The sequence below is a fragment of the Monomorium pharaonis genome, chromosome 9 (assembly GCF_013373865.1).
Source record: "Monomorium pharaonis isolate MP-MQ-018 chromosome 9, ASM1337386v2, whole genome shotgun sequence".
Classification (NCBI taxonomy): domain Eukaryota; kingdom Metazoa; phylum Arthropoda; class Insecta; order Hymenoptera; family Formicidae; genus Monomorium; species Monomorium pharaonis.
The window spans coordinates 20161683-20182138 of record NC_050475.1 but is presented as its reverse complement, the minus strand read 5'-3'; the positions used below and the strand labels follow the sequence as shown (position 1 = coordinate 20182138).

Genomic DNA, 20456 nt, shown 5'->3' with positions numbered 1-20456 from the left:
ACAAAAGCAATATATTAAATTTCAAGGCAAACAAGACGTAATGCAGTTGAGAGAAAGAAGAAATCCTGGAATTTGAGATAAAACAAAGATGAACATCTAAAGCAGGTGCTGTTATCCAACGAGAAGATAAATAAATAAAACAATTAGAGAGAGAGAGAGAGAGAGAGAGAGAACGTTAGTGCCATATTCTATTAATTCGTTAGAAAAATTTATACGTTCTTTATATTTCACAAATGTGTATATAAATTTTCAATAAGGATCTCCAATAGCTTATGCGAAAACTGATCACGGTTCGCTTCCCAATCAGAAGTTTTATTTTTCGTGCATCCGAGAACGTTCCGAGAAAATCTACTCGATTCCCCTCGGAAATGGATTTATTTTCAGAACGCGTTTATGGCGACGTAACCGTGCCATTGAAGGGAAAAGAGCAACACGTGCTCTTCATAAGCTCTCCATCCGCCTGCATGATGTACGCGAGAACATTCAATCGCTGACGTGTGCCTATATGCGCTTTACATCTGATACAACGATGTTCCGGATATCATATTTGCGTTTCTCCCTTTTAACCGTAAATACCGTTGAATAATGAACAACGTCATTCACGTGGCACTATCAAACGATTTTTGATAGAACGGAAAGATTTTTGGCAAATCAACCTTTGTACGCGCAAAGAAACGTAAAAAGAAATCTTTTGTTCCATATTCAACTGATTTAATTACGCAAAAATAAATTTTACTCTCAATTTCAATTTCTGCGATTTGTTAAAGGACCCCAAATTTACAGCTGGTTAGAGTATCAAAATAATTATATAAGGTGTTAAAATTAATTGCTTGAATGTCAAAATTTTTGCAGCATTACTTGAATCTCCATCATGCTTGAATTTTCTTTTTAATTTTAATGGTTTAATTAAATTTTATTTTTAGATCTGTATCTGTAGCTAAATTTTTAGATATCTCAGCAAAACCGTTCTTTCCGAATCGTTTACGTAGAATTATTCTTTAAGATATTAATTCGTAACGAAGATCTATCTGCAAAGCAATTAAAAGACGACGCTGTAGAGGGGCTTCAATAAACGTAATTTTAATTTATCCTTCTTACATTTATACCCCAGATGTTTAATACTGAAAATTAAATTACACATCGATACCCGATGTTGAAGATTAAGGAATAGTCAATTTTTAGACGTTCCGTCTAGTTTAAGTTTCCCCGAGAGGTCAAAGTATACGATCGTCTGTCTAAATTTTTAAACGCATACCCTACTTCGGTATGACAGAAGGGGTCCCGCGGCGAAAGGGACATCTGCCCTAAATTTTCTTCATAGTAACTCGTGCCCGACGAAGAAAATTTCCGAAGCTTGCACATCGGGGAATTGTGTAGCGGAGAATTGTGGAAGCTCTCGAGGAGAGGCTTCGTAAATTTTTTGGCAGTATTCCCGTTCAAACTTTCAGGAGGTCAACAAGTCTCGATATAGTTTGCCAAATGGTAGGTATTGGTTGAACGCATTTGATACGTGATTTTGAAAACGGAGTGTGTGAAGACACGGAGAGAATTTTACGAGTGGCGGATTACGGGCACGTACGGTGAAACGTCCACCGAATATATAACACCGAAACAAACTTATCATTTTAACGGGACAGATCTTTTGACAGAAACAGTAGAGTATTAGGGTATGATGGCTGTACGAAGAAGATAGACTATAATTTCTCCGATAATTGCTAAATAATGTGTTCTTGTAATTATTTTTAAGATAATTGATATTTATTGTGGTTTATGTGCATTATACAATACATTTTATACAAAATAACAATATCGTGGATATTATATCATGTTTTTACTTTTAACTGCTTGCAAAGTTTTTCGTGTGTCATATGCTTTAAATTTCAATAAAATAATATATCCAACGCTATTAAAATAAAAATAAAAGCATATATTTTGTATTAAAAAAATATGACCATTATACCCGAGTTTACCTTATCAGTTTTAAATATATTTATTGTATTATTGAAGTGCAAAAAGTGTAGAATGTTAATTAATCTGGAAAAAATTTTATAGTAAAATTACTATAGTAAATAGTAAGCGTGGATCAAGGAGGAAATTATGAAAATTATTACTATGTTTTTCAACCAATTGCCATAATATATATATTTACACTGCTTATGATATAATTTTCTGAAATTTTTTTTAATAATCCGTAGCTACTGTCGTACATAGTAATTTTTTATATACAATTTTTTATATAAAATTCTCTGTGTTTGTATCTATATTATAATTATTTTGTAACCATTTTATAAATATCATTAAATTATGTCGTAAACATATATAATTATTTTATAACTATTTTATAAATATTATTAAATTATGTCGTAAACATAATATCATTCAGAAACGATAACGCGTTCTAGAGTTAATAATGAAACAATATTCTTGTATTTAAAGCTTTGCAATTGTATATTTTGCAACAACGTAATTCGTGGCGCAATCGTAATGGTGAATTGCCCGGAAGTCGGACGACGTGGTCGGCATTGTATTTCTCTTAAAAGGCTCACATTTTCAAAGGCACGAAAAGTATTTTAAGATAAGACAGGAAGAAGAATCCTCCCTCATTCTTTCCCTCGCACGCGAGAGAACGGAAAGTTTTTTCCCCGCGGTTCACTCAGGGAAGATACAATGGCGTGAGTGGGCAGTAAGTAAGGGTAACCTTACGAGGGATAAGCGGGACGAAGGGGGGATGAAAGGGACCTTTGGGCTGACACGCGAGGATTGTACATTTAATATTAGGGCGGATGTTGTTATATATGCAATTTTATAATAGATATTATGATTGACGTAAGAAATTATTGCACCGTAATTGATTTGCCCCTTCGGATGAAACACCCGGTCTAGTAACGCTTTACCGAAATAAAAGCGTATTCAATATCGACATGAAAATCGCGGAAAATTTTAAAACGAATCCGAATCTCGTCTCTTACGCGCACGGCGATCGTTTTTCATATCAATTTTAGCTTATTTGTCCCGAGCAAACGCGGCTCGGCAAACAGTGTCTCACTTTCGCATTTATTTCGTCCTGTAATCACGAAATAAAATAATATTAATCGAATTTTTCGTAATATTTCGTAACTCCGCTCTAGTAATCGAAAGTTCACCGAGCTTGCCGGCGGATTAAATCGTAACTTGGCAAACGCGTTACTTTGATATGATATAACCGGCTACTGATGGACGAATTTTTTCGCTTGTATTTCGTGAAAAATTCACCAATTTTTTACGGTACAATATTCGAGATGGAACGTATCGCTCTCAAAGTGTTAAAGTTCGGATTTTCCCGACGCGTGATTCTGTGCGCAACAAGCAGCAGTGTGTCTTTGTCTTCCGACGTCTCTCGCGTAATTTTCGTGCTATTTTCTCGGAGAGAAAGAGAGAACAAGGACAGTCGATTGCCCGTGTTTTCAGATGTACATCCGTGTGCAGATTAAATACCGACGAGTTTGCTCGCACCACCGGTAAATCGTCCGCGGCAGCGGGGGAGGGGAGGCGAGAAGGGGGTGAGAGAACAAGCGGAATATAGAAGACTTTGAGCATCTCTCGCGCTCGAAGAAGCCGAGTATTGCGGGTCGTTATTCAAAAGATCCCGCCGGTATTGGCCGAGTGCCTCCGCCAGGATCTCACTACGTTCAACAGCAGCGCGGCCGGTTCGTTTAATTATCTTCCACCCATAAGATTTTCCACGGGAACGATTCCATTACGCGCCGTGACGTTCGCCCCCTTGCGCTATATAATGCTCTCCTCCACTTCGTCCGACGTGCTCGGACTAGCTATTCGCGACTAATTTCTTGGCAAACTCGTGGACGATATTAATCTTCCGCGGTGCAAAATCAATTTTGCGCCGAAACGTTGGATTTATTTTTACTCATTACCTATATCGCATACACATGATATTCCTTAAAGTGTTTAACATTTTAAGACGGGAATACAAGTGAAATTCTACGAAGAAGAAATCGCCCTTTGCAGATATCCCATTTCATCTTTTTCTTTTGTCAGAAACGACAAGTTGAAATTATTCTTAATTAATTTTCCTTTTATTATTTATACTTTTAGCTTACACTGAAAACAAATTCTTGGTAAACCTGTGAAATGCATTTAGTAATGATATTGTTGAAATATTTGGTTGCTATAAACAAATGTTGTAATAATAACAAAATTATAATAATATTAACAAAACGTTTGGTAATATTTATAAACATTTTATTATAAGTATATTATTTTGTTATGATTACCATACGTTTAGTTGAAACTATTTCACTAAGGTTTTGAGTAATTTGGATCAAGGCTGGATTATTATAACCAAGTCTTAGATTGATTTATTTCTTAAATAAACCTGAAATAATGCGGGAGAAATAGGACCTTGCAATTAAGTCTTTATTATCGCTTTCCCCACTTTCTGTAGCAGGATTTCAATTTTGTTTTGATTAAATTTATCTTGGGGAAATTTTCAGGATTAATACGGGATTAGATTTATTCGTACATGTTATACGCGGTACACCGTGTTCTTTATTACGTGTACACGGGCGTTCGTTCTCGGATTGCTGCCGCGGCGGAATCGTTTTCGCGTTTAGGCGCTACTACGGGAGATATGTGTACGTCGGGCTTCCGTAGGGTGATTTATGCGCGACAATGGCAACGATAAAATCTCTTTTGTAGCGGTTTACGCTCTTGTGTTACGAGCAATTCCGCAGTGGGACGGGTATCTCGCAAGTTGCGTAACACACTGGCGCGAGACGGGTAATTGAATCCAAACGTGCTCCGGGAGAGAGCATCCCTCGCTGCTGGAACTTGCGCTGGAGACAATCAAAACTTGAGGCACGAGAAAACACAGGTCGATTTATGGAGGCGAAATCTCGCGCGGAAGTTACGGCCCGATCTGCACCGCCCGCGCCGTGCCGCGCCGGTACTGTTGTTATTGATTGGCTCGCGATTCGAGTGTCCAAAATTGAATAAGCAACTGTCACAACATATAATAAATATATGATAAACGTTACTTTTCATCATAATTCAAGAATTGTGACGTTTTCATACGTTTTATCTTAATATTTATGATTGAAAAAAAAAACAGCAATAATCGGGACGGTTATCCTGTTTGAGAAATGACGTAAATTTAAAAGGAGATAAATCAAAAAATCAATGAAGCGCCGCCGAGAGGAAGATTTCTTGATTCTGTGCTATTAAACGGCAGTTCGATTAAAGGAACTTGTGATTATCATTGCCCTATGGAGGTACGACGAACTTTAATGCGCTGACGTTTCTCCTCTCAAACATTCCGAACTTTGGCGCGATGAGAAGTTAATAATGGCGATGTACGATAAGCCCGATCTCGCTATAGAGGCTTATAATTTGAAGAATGATCACCCTCGGGCTCTCTCTCTCTCTCTCTCTCTCTCTCTCTCTCAAACTTTAGCTGTGAGTTTGCCAAATTTATTCGAGTAAACTAGCTTACGCCGTAAAGTTGCTTAGTATGGGATTAAGGACTAAAGAACCTTATTTAAGCGTGATCATATCAAGCGTTATTTCTCCATAAATGACGGTATACGTATCATAATGTACAATCGCGATCATTAAGTGGATAAACGCTATTGTTTAATTGCATGCGTTGAACCCTGGATGATTATGAAATTGCGATTTGATTGGACGATTGAATAATGCTTGCGATCAAATATGTTAAAACGTATAATTAGATATTTTTATAAAAAGATATACATATTTCGAGAAAAGAGAAAGGGAATGAAAAAATATAAAATAAATATAATTTTATAATAATTGCTATCAAAACTTTCCATTTTTCTCTCGTTGAGCTAATTTAAACAATTTAATATTTTTATTCATAATATACACCATTTTGTTAAAATATTAAAAAAATCTAATCAAATACAGATCTGAAATAATTTTGTTAGGACAGTTAAAATAATTATGAAGGACATATGATGACTGAATGCTACAAAAATTTTTGGCACTTTAGAAATCTTTTCAAAATATTAATCAAAGTCTACCACTTTGTTCCCAAATCATCCTTCTGTTCAGAAAGAAATTATCATATTTATACAATAAATTTGAAGATTCAAGATTTGAAGAAGAAAATTTTTTTGTTTATTGAAAATTTTATTTTTTGGACTTGTTTTGTTTTGCAAAATTATTTTTTTTCGCGTATTTTTAAAAGTGTCAATTAAAAGTAAAAATTTGGTTTTGTTATTATGTAGTATTATATAAAAAAATATATATATATTTACTTTTGAAAAATGGTCTAGAAACTCGTAAACGAAAACGCGCGTAAGCTGGAACGCAAATCGAAGAAGACAGATTGCCGCAAATGTCGTGTCTTCCGATATTCACTTAAACTCGAGAATTCGAGGCATCAGCCAAGCAAATCGCGCGCAGCTACTAGTAGTGAGCTATCGAACTATGAGGACGGCGGCGGCGGCAGCATCGACATTGACAAATCGCAGTGATACGTCGTGCGGCATACCCGGCGCGCGTTGATTTTCGTACGCGCGCGCGAAGATCGCGAGCTCGTAAATTTGTTGCCGCGGCGCCAACGTTAAAATATATTCCGCAGACTACCACCTCTGTACATTGTAACTCTCGCGGAGGAAGGATTATATCGTTTTTCAATTATGCGAACGAACGGAGCAGAAATAAGTGGCGGCGTTATAAGGAGAAAATTGAAGATATTTAAATTCTAACGATCTTAATTGCATCTCTCGCATTTTTTGCGGACGAGAACGCCAAGCCTCTAATCTCATTTCTCGAAGGAGCTGCAAGAGAGAAAAAGAGAAAGATCGGGGAGAACTAAAAATACCGCAAGACTCAATTTCGACTATTTTTAGCCTCGGATTTGGCTTATTTTAATATTCCTCCTTTCATCGTTAATCCTGCATTTTTTACTGGAGAGAATTTCAAAGTTGACATTTCACTTTATATATATTTTATGTAAAACGGAGGAATAAGCGGGGGAGTGTACGTGTAATAAATACAGCATTTTCGCGTGGCGCAACGTGGAATCTGACAATGCCTCGGTTTAATCCGGGAGTTTAAACCGAGGCTTGCCGGTGTAAACCAGCTGGCTATTCTTTCGGTCTTATTTAACGGCGCGAAAATTTCCCACCGGATACACCATTGCTCTCCCCTCCCCCTAATCTTTCGGTATCATCCGCGGTATCGATCTAAAATGCGATTACGCCTCCGCTTATCCCTTTTGATAAACAGGCTGCGCCAACCGCGTGGTCGTTAGTTCCGTTTTGCGTTTTATCGCGCGTCGCGTGAGCGATCAAACTCGGCCGATCGTTAACGCAACGACCACGGAGTAGTAGTGGTAGCAGTAGTCGTTGCAGCATCGTGGTAGTAAAATCGCGGTGATCCAATTAAACGTTAATTATGTGCGCCCCGTATTGATAGCGGCAATAACAATCGAGCGCGATTATTGCAATGCAAAATAAATCGTCCGATTCGTTAAGCGGGATAATTTTATTCCAAACGCAGAGCAAACGTGTACTGCAACCTCCTACCCTTTTCTCTTTTTTTCCTTAAAAAAAAAAAAAAGAGAGATGTCTACCCTGCTCTTCTTGCAAAAATAATGAGGTGTGCCCTCTTTGAAATGATATACCCAGTTATCGTTTCTGCCATCACCTTTGTGCGGACGCTTTCAATATCCAGAAATATCCGTGCTTTTGAGATTATTTAGTTATATTTAAATACAGTTTTGCATCGCAATTAATTTTACATTACAATTCATTGAAGATCTCTGTTTTCGCTTTTTAATTATATCAATAACGAAAGAGAGCATTAGCGTATATTGAGGATTTTAATTTTATTAAAAAACTATATGAAGTTGTCGCTTTCAATGTGCAATGTGTAGCTGATTTTTTATTCACAATATGAATATATAATTTACAAGCGTGATTCGCGATTTGGGATGATCGACGAGAAATTTTCCATTCATTCCGACGAATCCACTTGCTCGCTCGTACACTTTTACGGCGGTAAAAAATTTTTCACATAAAAACATATATTAAAATTTTATATAATTATATACGAAATATGTTCATATACGTTTACTAATTTCTCTTTTTTGTAAAATTTTTGTATGGCATAAAAAATGGTCACACTTAAAAGACAAAAACTAATTTATAAAATAATTTTCGCATTGTTCCTTTTACAAAAAATTCAGTATGAAAAATGAGTAAAAATCGTCCACGTATAATCGTATTCCTTGAATCATAAATATATATGAATTTATGTTTTTACATGACAAAATGTTTACCGGCTATTTATCGCGCTACTGGAGAATCACAACGGTTTCGCAAACGCGTCATAACGAGACATTAGCGTCCGTTTTGTCCTACAGACGGGACTCAGTGATCGAGCTTGACCGTTAGCTCGGCGGCCTTCTAGAAATCCGTTCCCTTGGGGAAAAGTCGCGTCTTCTAACGCGGTTATTTCAGTATTACGTTCGCTTACATCCATCCGTTCAAAACAAACTTTTTCCCATTTTGACATTTCGACGCGAAAGCCACCGTGTTATTGATATCCGCGAAATCGTGGAACAAGAAGCCGTCGGAAAAGGGGAAATGTCACCATGCAAAATTCAGTCCGTTCGAGATCGGAAAAGTGCGTGTGCGCGGGTTTGAAAGTTTTAGAGGCTCGCCTTTGAAATTTGTATGAGATTACAAAAGGACAGTTTTTCTCCTTCGCTCGGATACGTCAAGGATCCTCCCGTTTGAGCGCATTTCCTGTCGGCGATGATGTCGATATATGTCATGGAACAACGTCTAACTGAAATTAACGTGGAGGATCATCTACGGCCGCGTCTTTCCGCATTTTATACGACGTACATACGTCGCGAATGGGGCAGACTCTTTTATTGAATGCCTTTTATTGAATCCCCCGGGGGAGCTGCATAAAGAGAAAGTTTCGCAATCGCGTAACGGGAAAGTTCGCGAAGAGTTATCGTCAGCGCGCGGCTGCTGACTTCTGCGATTGCAGAATCTCCTGCGAACTCGCCAGGGTTTATATAGAGCGGGGGAGTGCGCGAATAAGCGATCCGCCAGTTTGTAGTTTATGACGGGAGGGAACACGCGACTTCCGCGGATTAGAACTCCCACGTCCGGTCGACATTTGCGATTCTTCGAGGGAGTTACGGAGCAAGGAAGAGAGAGATAGATAGATAGATAGATAGATAGAGAGAGCTTTTCTCTTGAATGTATTTAATATTTGCATTTCTGTGTGCGCGTGTATACGTGTTGCACACGGTGCAGTATGCATTACGGTGCGATTGTTTTAATGGCATCTTGGAGGTGAACACACTACGAGGATCGATAACCGCAAAATCGCCAGCGTTCAGGATGCCCAGAGAGAGAGAGAGAGAGAGAGAGAGAGAGAGAGAGAGAGAGAGAGAGGGGGGGGGGGGGGGAGGAGGGAAAGAGAGAGAGCCAAGCTCTCTCGCCTTTGCCCTGCAAAGTGCATTTTTCTTTTTTCGCGGCAAAGTATCGGCATTCTGGTTACAGGGGATAATCCTATTCTGAAGTTTGTAGGGCTCTTTAAGGGTCGGGGTAAAGCGACGCGGCGCGAGGATAGCGTGAGAATGATGCCGCGTTTAAATCCTGAAAACGCTGGTAATACGTCATATCTAAATACTTAATGTGATAAGTGCAGAATGCAAAAGTGCACGGCCGAGCAAATAGGTCCGCGCGAGGGGTGGAATCCCCTTTCGGTCGTAAATTATGAATCACGCTTACAAATTGTAAGTCGCGCGTGTAAATTTTGCACGTCAACTTTTACTTTTCGTTGCGCGATCGTGAAACCGACACACACAAAAACACACACACACACGTCCGAGAAAAGTCGAATAAGTTTGTAGCGTGTCCGAGCGTGGAGCTAATGAAATATTATTCGCTTCGTTTTTTTAATCGTTGCCTGAAGAAAAAACTGCGATTAAAAAATTACCTACTCCAACCTACCAAAGCGAGGAACGCGATTATTATTATCGCAATTGTAATCGCCCACATTGCGGCTCGTAGCACCCCCAGCTATCGATTCTTTTTGCGTAAAAAAAAAATTTAGATCAACAAATCTCCAACCAATTTCGCGGAAAGCCTCCTACGTCTTCCTTCCGTACATAGGGAAAGAAGGTTTCTTGGAAATTCCAGATCGAAATTAAGGTCGCAAGGAGTGCAAAAGGCCGCGTGGCTGGCGCATACATGCAAAGGGGCCGCCTACCCCTCGACGCAGACAACCTGCGAGCACGAAGTCACGTTTCTTCTCCTTTTCAGCCGGAAGAATGAAAAAGCACCGCGACCAATAAGAGACGGGGCGTGTCGGCTTGAATAAAATTAACATAGTATTAAAAACTGTACTTTCCTCTCCACCCGCTTCCTCTTTCTCTCTCTCTCTCTCTTTCTTTCGTGGATTGCTTGCGATAACGACTTACCGACTCGGAAGCTTCTGCCGCTCTGTGATATCACGCCTCTTGCAAATCGTATGGAAATAACGGCGCGAACCGCTGCGAACGCGAAACCGATTATTATCTACGTTTTCTTTCTGCGAATCTCTGTAATCGTACTTAGGCCCCGAGGCGCGCCAGAGCTTGATCGCTCGGGTGCGCACGTAATGTTCTCCGTATAATATATCGCATGCATTACAAGCATTTTTCGTTCTTTAATCAATTAATTAAAACGTGCAATATCAAAATATTTGAGTGAAAATGTGGAAATAAGGTAACTAGATGTTTGAATGTGGAATGTGCCTGCGAAAGTTGTAAAAACCTACTTGATTGTATCACATGCAAATATTTGGCGATTATGCATTTATTAATATAATAAGCTTTATTCGAAAAAAACATACTTCTTATAAATCAATATCACGAAATTAAATACTTTTTTCTTTTTATAAAATAAACATAAAATTAAAATTAAACATAACAAGAACAGTCTTAAGTCTCAATACAAAAGATAAAATAATTACGATGTATATTGTAAGTATGTCTCTTTGCTATTGTAAAAGAAACGGCAACTTGTCATTGTGCAAATGTTAAAAAGGTTAAATCTGGAACAAATCCCGCATAATCTGGGATGTTCGATCACCTTATGTAAAAATCATCCCGTTGCGCGATTAAACTTTTTGCAACCTGTCGCAAAATTGCTTTGTCGAATTTTAATTAGTAACGCGATGCAGGAAACGCGCGGCAACAATTGCGCGTTGCCTCTCCTCGTCCGCGAGAGTAATTTTCGTCGCTAATTTATTAACGCCCAGCTGTCGCAAGCATCGACGACGATTACAGTACTAACAATCTACCCGTAAAAAGCCGCCTGTTGCCCGTTCCGGGCAATTGTCCGTCCGTTCGCGAAGTTTCAACGTCCGCGGTTCTCAGCGATAATCATTACTCATACACGTGCGCCGCGTATTTCACGCGCAATCGCGATTGTCGCCGGCGGGATTTGTCCCGATCGACAAATTTCAGCTATTACGATTCCCGTCACCGACGCGCGCGCCGTCGTAAATCACGCCACGCGATCCGGAACGGTGGTGTATCGTAGATTTCTCGAGTCGAGTTCGGTTCTCAGGACCGCGACTCTCGCGGGGCGATTCTCTACGCGATGCGCGCGTTCGATGGAAAACGGGGCTTCCCGTCCTTGGTAGCGCAATCACGTAATAGCGTATCGCTCGGGGAAACGATCTAAATGCATCCCTTCGTTAAGGAGAATAAACACGAAGGAAGGATGTTTCGAAAGATTGATCATCAGTCTGGCCGATCGGGAAGTCCTGAAACGCAAAGCCCTTCGCAATCAAAAGATTAAAGAAATGGAAATTCTTTTTAAAAAGAAAGTCGCCAAGGCGGCGACTCGTCTTCTGCCGCGCTTTCCGGCTGAGAAAATCCTCTTAATCTTCCAGTGTCAAAATTTAAAAAGGGAGGCGCGTGGAGTGCAAATTACACAACGTTATTTTATATAAACTAATTATTTTTTGTTTTCTGTTTAATATTATTCATTGTTGCATTTTAAAACACTAAACAACGTTGGACCTTTAATTTTTTTGCTAAAGAGAGCGGGTTAAAAAAAATTTGTTTTTGCACCGGGAGAAAGAAATAGTTGTAGAAGTCATAATATCCTTATAATTTATAGTCATTTTTGGAGCCCGCCATATTTTTATAGTTGCTCAACAATATAGTTATATTTATTATTATCGTAATTACAGTAATAATTACTATAAAAGTAGTATTCGTAATTTTAATTATTGTACGATGTAATTGTAATCGCAAATATCACACTTTTTTTTCAGTGTATGTAAAAGCTAGAAAATCTCGGAAGTCCGAGGGTATAAAATACACCCTAGACATTACTGGAGGGTTAATAGAGTTGAAGAACTGTGAACGAATTTTCGCTTTATCGCCACTATCCCGGTCGCCTCGCGTTTTCGTTTCGCTCTCTAATTCTTGATTAAAAATTGACGCCCGTGACATCGTCGGGGGAGATCGCGTTACGAGGTAGTCGCGATATTGTTTTTTTTATAAATTGCAATTTCACATACACCGACACACGACTTTCCGCAGGTCTGCTTTTAAAAACCTATCGGTGTTTAATTTCAACATAATTTCCCCTAATTTTCTGTCTCTGTGTCGTTTGCATGGAAATGCGATTTAGCTCGCCGCGCGTCGCTGTTTTTAAAATATATTTACCGTTAAATAAAAATACACAAAAATACAGTGTGTGTTGCCGCGCGCGTTCTCACGTGTCACGCCGCATTATTGTCTCTTTTAAAGCTGACGTTCTCTAAAAAATCGAAGAGCAGTAAAATAACGAATCGCGACACGATGCCCTCATAACGTATTTACAATCTTGCAAATTAATTAAAGTATTATACGATGTCACACTAGATTTCAATACAGAGATCTTAATTATTCGCGCTGGAAGTCAATTTATCTTTAAATTGCTTCTCTGTAATGTAAAACTTGATCGTGTATGCGAACATTTTTATTTATTCAACATATTTAAATATCTTTACATTTCCCCGCATTTTCTCCATGAAATGAAAATACAACATGATGAATAACGAAACTAAATAAAGGTGAAAATGCGCCACGTGCGCGATTTAACTTTCGCTAACGAGAGGTCGATTTAGAATGATACATTTGCATCCCGCAGCGCGCGATGACGGGGCCTAACACGAAAGAAGTGACGTAAAGCGATGGCCGATGTTCCGACGCGAGATATCACGAGGAACATACAAAGGGTTAATTGCGTTCTGCCACGTTAAGGGGCGATTATACGGCGATCGGTCGATTTCGCGGCGAATCCACTACCACCGTTGCGCCGAGACAAAATCGCGCGTGCATTATTGAAAACTACTCTCTCATATGTTACTTAATGGACACGAGGAGAAAACTACTCATGCATATTGAAGGATCGGAATTGTCGATTCTCGTAAGATTTTTATATTTCCGACTTTACTAGCCGTCTCAAAGCTTTCGTCGAGCACAGCTGTGCGTAGTTTTCCAAGCTGAGGATAAAGATTTTTCGCGTATTTTGATTTAACGGTAAATAAATGTTTTTTTAAAAAATATGCGACGTAAAAAATATACGTAAAGCAATTTGCATTTTCATGCAAAAGATACAACAGAGAGAAAATTAGAAGGAATTACATTGAAATTAAATAACTTTATGCAGTAAGAATATTGTTATTTTAAATTACTCTTTAAAAATATAATATTATATATACATATATATATATATTTATTATTTTTTTCCTAGGTCTAAGCCAAAAAATTTAAGCACCGCCTCACGGGACAATCGCCCGATTGTTACGTACATATTTAAATCCGCACATTCTTTAAACAACCCACAATCTGATCGCGCGGGAATTTCCACCGGCGCAGTTTCCATCTCTGCTGGGAAATTTCGCGCATTCATTTCAAGCGATGCGGATTTCGTGACTTGTCAGCACGACGTGTCGCACGTGCCGGTTTCTCTCTCGGTGGGCTCCCGGGATAAAATTCCGAGGGTATTCTTGAAAATCCATTATCTTCGGCGGAGGGCGAGTAAAATTTACTTTCTACCTCGCGCCTGAATAATTTATTCCCTTTAATACGTCGAGTGCCTTCCCATTCACTCGTTCGGTCATTATCCCGGCTGTTCCCTGTTTGCATAATCTGTCGTGAAGAGTGCATCGCGCGCGTCCGCATTATAAACGACAGTCTTATCGCGTGCGAGATGTTTTAATCGAGTTCAAGCAGTGAGATGAGTAATCGTTCCAACGCGTCGCGATATCTCGCAGGACTTTCACAGAATGTCCATTTTCCACGCGCGCTGATTCACGAAAAGAATTCCCTTTGCGGTAGTTCTTAGTAAATCTGACTTCAGATTCGCAATAAACAAAACCAGAAAAACATAGAAATACATGTTTTTCACAAAAATCCAACGACCCGTCTAATCGTGTCTCTAAAAGGGTTTAAATACGTAATAATATTTTAAAAATCTTTTCTAAATTTATAAAAGAAAGATTATTTTTTACAAAAGTTGAACGTACCCAAGTAGAACAACAAGTTACGATAAAATGACATAAAATTGAATCGTAATTGATTTTTAATAATCATTTCGGAATCTCGACGTCTTATTCTGTTTGGGTATACGGTGAGAAATAATTTGATGTTTTCAACAGTCGAGCAATTGAATCGATTAGAACGTCGCGATTTCGGCACGGTTATCGAAGAAAATTAGTTTCACGGGAGTACGTCGCGTGATAATTTTTCATTCTCAGATAGATAAGCTCGGGCAGAAGGAGCACCGCCAGAGAAACGTGAAAGAGCTGCGCCGCGTTGAGGAGCAACGTCGCCGGATAATAAATCGATAATTCGTGTGTGCGACTTCCGACCCTGGGAAACAGGCCAGAGAAAAGAGGGCCGCACATGTGTCGGCGACATTTTCTTTTTTTTTTTTTTTCTTTTCAGGACTCGTTTGTCTCCGGGCACGGCCGATTTACCGTTTCGATTATGCGGCGGCCATCTCCTCGCGGCGAAACGTCGTTCCGCGTTTTCAAGGATGAGATGCGTTATTAACAGTTTCTCTATTTTTTTTTTATTTTATAGCACATCGTGTCCGTCCGATTGGTATTATTTGTTAGACACGCGAATTCTTGAAAGCGTTCCCCTCCCCTGAATCTCTGAATCTCTGAATCCTCATTTGTATCATCGTTGCCCGTTTCGTTCACGGGGTTGACCGATTTGTCGTGAATGTTTTATTTATTTTGTGCGGAAGGAAACTTTTATCCTCATTGTTCGGAGTACTATTCTTAGATGTCTTTCGTTATTTTCGAATACCTTGAGTATCAGAGACGATCCGGAAGTTTCGCGGTAAACTCTCCACTCGACTTATTTACTCTTATTTATTTGATAACCTTTAAACTACTCTCTTTCTCCGCGCGCGCCGCAGAAAGCTATTTTTAATCCCGTAAAGGGCTTACGTTCAGACAGATATTATTAATTTCCCCGCTGGAAATAACGGTTTCACACAACTGGTGTCGTTTTCATACGCGCACATATCAGCTTGCATTTCCGCCGGGCAAACTTAGGGACGTTTGAAAAAAAAAGGAAATTCGTACCATTTTGTCTCATCTGTGGATAGCGTAATTATTCTCGGTTGCACATGTGGCCTTTTAATCCTCGTTTAACAAACGCCGGGACAGCAGTTACATTGCCGCGGATATTTGTTCTCTCTAATTATTTTCTCCCATTTTATCTGCAGACAGCTGACAGACGCGATATTCGAATCTCGTTCAATTACGCTTTACGTATGTATTACCTGACGCCCTTACCGATGCCTTTTCCGCGTAATATTTTATTTCACGTGCCTACTCTACGCCGACGGAATATTAGTGTAAAACATCGATCAAAAAGCACTTAACCGTTATTGTCGGGAGCTGCAAGCTCTCCTTCTCTTCCGTATGCGTGGGTGATTAACTCGCTCGCTCTTAATTTGCAGAAAAATGAAGCTCGATCTGGACCGGGAAAAGGGCCTCGAGCTCTTCGGCAAGCTGATACGTACAAAGAACATCGAAAGTCTGCAGGGTGACCAGCCCAAAACCGGTCCCGAGCCACTTCATCCAGCCGACTCCAAGCAGAAATTACAGGTAAATGAATGATACTGATATAATTGTCAGCGATACGAAACCTGAAACTTTACAATCGGATCTTTTGAGCGTTGATTAGTAAGGAAAGATTGACTAATTTTGATATTTTTTATTGGGCAAGTTTCAGGTTGCTGTTTAAGAATGCAAAAACAATTCTAAAATATTTAATCATTATTGTTTAAAATACCCTTTCAAATATTGATATTGACATTTCTTGTAGATTAAAAAATTGTTTCATTTTCATTATATACTTTTTTAATGTTAGAAAAAAAATTGAATTCTAATAAAAAGATACAACTTCTACCTTTTATTAAAATTTTTATCTTGTACTAAAATTCTTTTTATTAATTCCTTTTATTGTAGGCTATAAAGCATTTTTAATAATTAAATTGCAAACTGTATATATTTCTACTTTTACAAATATTCAATAAATAAACCTTTATTATTTTCGAGCGTATGTTTTAAATTATGCAATTGAAATCGTGTAGGATATGGCTTTTCATATCTTTATTACATACTAACTAGTAGTAATTGTTTGCTCCAATTGCTCCTCGGCATAGCCTACGCAAATGAGCGGGAAATTCGTATGAACAGCAGGATAACGAAAAACAAGTGAGGCTAAATTAAAGAGGCAGGCATTTAACAGTGCTCCTAATTATTAATTAGAATAACGTGCTAACTTTCCGAGTGGCGAAAACAAAAGCCTCCTTTACGCGGCTACGCCGATGTAAACTCATGAGAAGATTTTACTTTCGAAATTATAATTTTACCAAATTTATATAATTTTCGCGAATGATATTGCTGCAACGGTTATAAAAAAAATGTTAGAGTGATACTTATCTCTGCTTGAGTGAGCTAAAACGCTCCTTTCTCGTTTCATTAAAACGGCGAAGACGGCGCTCACCACAGAACACGACAAAGTTTTGCGGACGAGGAAATCGAGTATGGAAGAAGTAAATAAATGCACGCGGTATACGAAAAAGACGTCGCTGGAAAATTTGTTATTTGCGAGTTGGTGATGCTCTGTAATTTCTCAACGAACCGTACGGCTCTTATGTACATACACATACATACATACATACATTATATATATATATATATATATTTGCGATGGTATTGTCGCCGCAGTAATTTTGTCGCTCCGATGGCCCGTGTCGCGCGGTAAAAGAGAAAGACGCAGCAAACTTCCGTACATCTCCGACGGCGGACGGCGGCCGCTGCAAAGCCATTACCTCGCTCACGGTGGACGGCTCCGCCGCAGTTGCGGCGCGCATAAACCGTCGCGAAGTTTCCCAATAACCGATCCACTTCTCGCAGGAAAATAGCACAAGCCCGATACACCCACAGGCACACACAGACACAGGCGTGGAGAACCGTCTGCTCCGGTTGCTAAGACGCAAATTTTATCTAATGCGAAAGTAGCACGACACGAGCCGGAACGGGGTGACGGGGAGGGGAAAAGGTCCATTGTCTGAGGAAAAAGAATGAGAGTTGAAGCGTAGTTCCCTTTACGCGATTTTCGCTAACGGTATACGGAGAAAAAAACTGTTATATTTGCGACTATAATTGCATAGTAAAATAATTATAGTCAGGAATATCATTTTTATAATAATTATTGCTGTATATAATAATAACCATATGGTTATAGTGGATGCTTATAGTGATTGTTTTGTGGTACAGCTTATTAAAATCTTCATTTTAGTTATGGCATTTATATCATAAGCTGTATAGACCAATACTGTGATTACGAGAACTTTAATATAGTTTTAACAAACTGTAACTTATATTATTGGATAACTATATAAAAAAGTGACTATAAATTATAGTGATATCATGATCATTGCGACTATTTTTTTTTTTCGGTGTGACGGGGGAGTACCGTCGACGATTTTTCGATTTACTTTTGGCTCAAACAATCGTTTCATTCCGATGAAAAGGAGAAAGAAAGAGACAGAGGGAAAGCTATTTTCTGACTTTTCAATTTTCTCGTCAAATCACGGCTTTGTTGCGTAACGGAAGGAAAAAGGAAAGATCCGCTGATTAGGGAACATCCTTCGGGAACGATGGAGTTACATCCGGATTTTGCTTGACGCGTCCTAATATACACTCGTACGTGCACATATTTTATTGACTCACGAGCACCGTAATGCTCCATTGGATTGTACACGCGCCGCGAATTTTGCTCAGCGAACGAAAGATAAACACAAATTGCACCTCGTCAAATCCACCGTATCTGCCGCTTTCGTCGTCGAAAGCGGTGGCGCGCGCGCGAGATGGCCTCTGAAATTACGAGAGTAACGACGTTACACGTCCGGGACGATCCTCTCGAACGATTTCCCGCGAGGGGACTTCCGGTATTTACTACGTGCACGTAATTCCGGCTTCCTGCATCCTCATTCGTTATTTAACTCTCGCTCGCCCGGCACGAAAGGCACGCAGGATTGCACAGGACCACGCAACGACGATCAAAGCGGCCCGTATAGCTCCATGAACGACCGGTCATCTTCGCCGCGAAATTAAGCGAAATTACACTGAGGAAAAGAAATGTGTGATATTTACAACTATAATTGCATAGCAAAACAATTAGATATGTCATTTTTTATAGTACTACTTTGGGAAAAATAGTTTTCCAAAAATACGGTTATAACTCACTTTGGAGCCCACAATTAAGTTATCAAAATTATGGGAAAAATTGTAACCGTATTTTTGTACTTATATATAAATTATTTAACATTTTGATTGGTTTCTTATTTAAAATTATCTTCGCGTAACTGGATATCGACGGAACTAATTGGGAGATTTGACTAGTTTAACTTTGAAATAGATAGAATGGCTAATTTTAGTTAATACAGGGTTAATTTGAAATATGAATAATATGAGTATTTATGATTAATTAAATAGTTTTGCTTTAAACGGAATTTAACGAGTCGAAATAATACACAAGATCGCCTCTTGCTAGAGTACTTAAAAATTTAGCTGGGTATAGATCTGAAAATTTTGTTAGACGATCAAATTAATTATGTAGAATGCTGGTTACCAGAATATCAAAACTTATTTTTTACTGCTCGTCGTACTTGATCGTCTTTCATGGTTATTTTAATGATGTGACAAAACTATTTTCAGATCTGTATCCAGCTAAAATTTTAGATACTTTAGCAAAACTGTACTTTCCGTGCAATCCAAAACTTTGTTGAAGATACGTTAACTTCAAAGTTTGACGAACGTTTTGCTAGCACAAATTCTCAGACTCTCGACTCTAACTTACTTGATATCGTTAAATTTTTTTTTACGGAAAGAAATGTTTCTTTATTTTTACAAAATCTCTCTTTTAAAATCTCTTCCTCGAAATGTTGTTAATATTTATATTTTAATCGTGATAATAAATGATGTACGAGGTCGAACTTAAATAACGACGATATATTTCCCGCAGATATTTCTTTCGAAAACGCTATTAAAATTTCCGTAATCGCGCACGGGCGAATAAATCAACGTTACGTTACGCGTCAACGTTGCGTCAGATCTGTGCACCCATACCGGTAATAATTCACACGGTATTTGCATTAATCCGCTATATCGCACTCTTCGTATTTCAAACATCGCGACGAAACATACGGATCAATGTCGGAACGTTCTGCGAACCCGACATAGCTAATCGCGCAAACTGCATTTTCCGTCATTACCGCGCAATTACTTCTCAATGGAAATTGACTAATTGTAACATTATACCACGTTGCTAGATAATTCGATTCGCTGGCCATCGGAGACCTTGCAACTTTTGCAATTACGTGTGCCATTCGATATGCGATCCCTTCCAACGCTGTTTTTAATCTGTTTCCCCTTTGATTCATTAGCAATTACAAGAAGTGTTACTCGCTGTTTATTATGCGTTACATAATTACTTCTATTATCCCGTTTGAATTTTATCTTTGTATGCACAATATAACGGCTGAGTTAACTTGAGAATAGTCACCTGGGATGTTTTTTACATCCCGGCATTGGAAAAATAAAGCTCGCGTCACAGCAATTTTTTTTCACTGTTTTAATAAACCCATACTTATTTTTCATTCGAAGATTCTCGAGAGCCAATACAATAGAAATAAGTTATGATTCATGTATTCACAATACCAATACGTTGAAACCAATTGGAATAATAGAAAACATCTTAGGTAATCTTTCACACACACAAAAAAAAAAAGAAAAAACTTGTACATATGACTATTTCCGGGTTAAATAAATGAGAAAGATTCAATGAAATGTCTACTCAAATTCGAGCTTTATTAGAAAAATAATTATAC

General features: G+C 38.7%; 1 protein-coding gene across 2 annotated transcripts in view; it reads left to right on the top strand.

Annotated features, from left to right (window-relative positions):
• Positions 1-20456, top strand: part of LOC105838773 (cationic amino acid transporter 2) — a 90977-nt gene that overhangs the window by 24373 nt on the left and 46148 nt on the right. Inside the window, exon 2 of one of the 2 annotated variants that reach the window (XM_028193457.2) lies at positions 16014-16161. In XM_028193457.2, coding sequence (XP_028049258.1) covers positions 16018-16161 — 144 coding nt within the window. In that variant the 5' untranslated portion in view covers positions 16014-16017. Of the gene's footprint in view, positions 1-16013; positions 16162-20456 lie in introns of those variants that run through there. The other variant, XM_036292262.1, reaches the window with a different exon arrangement.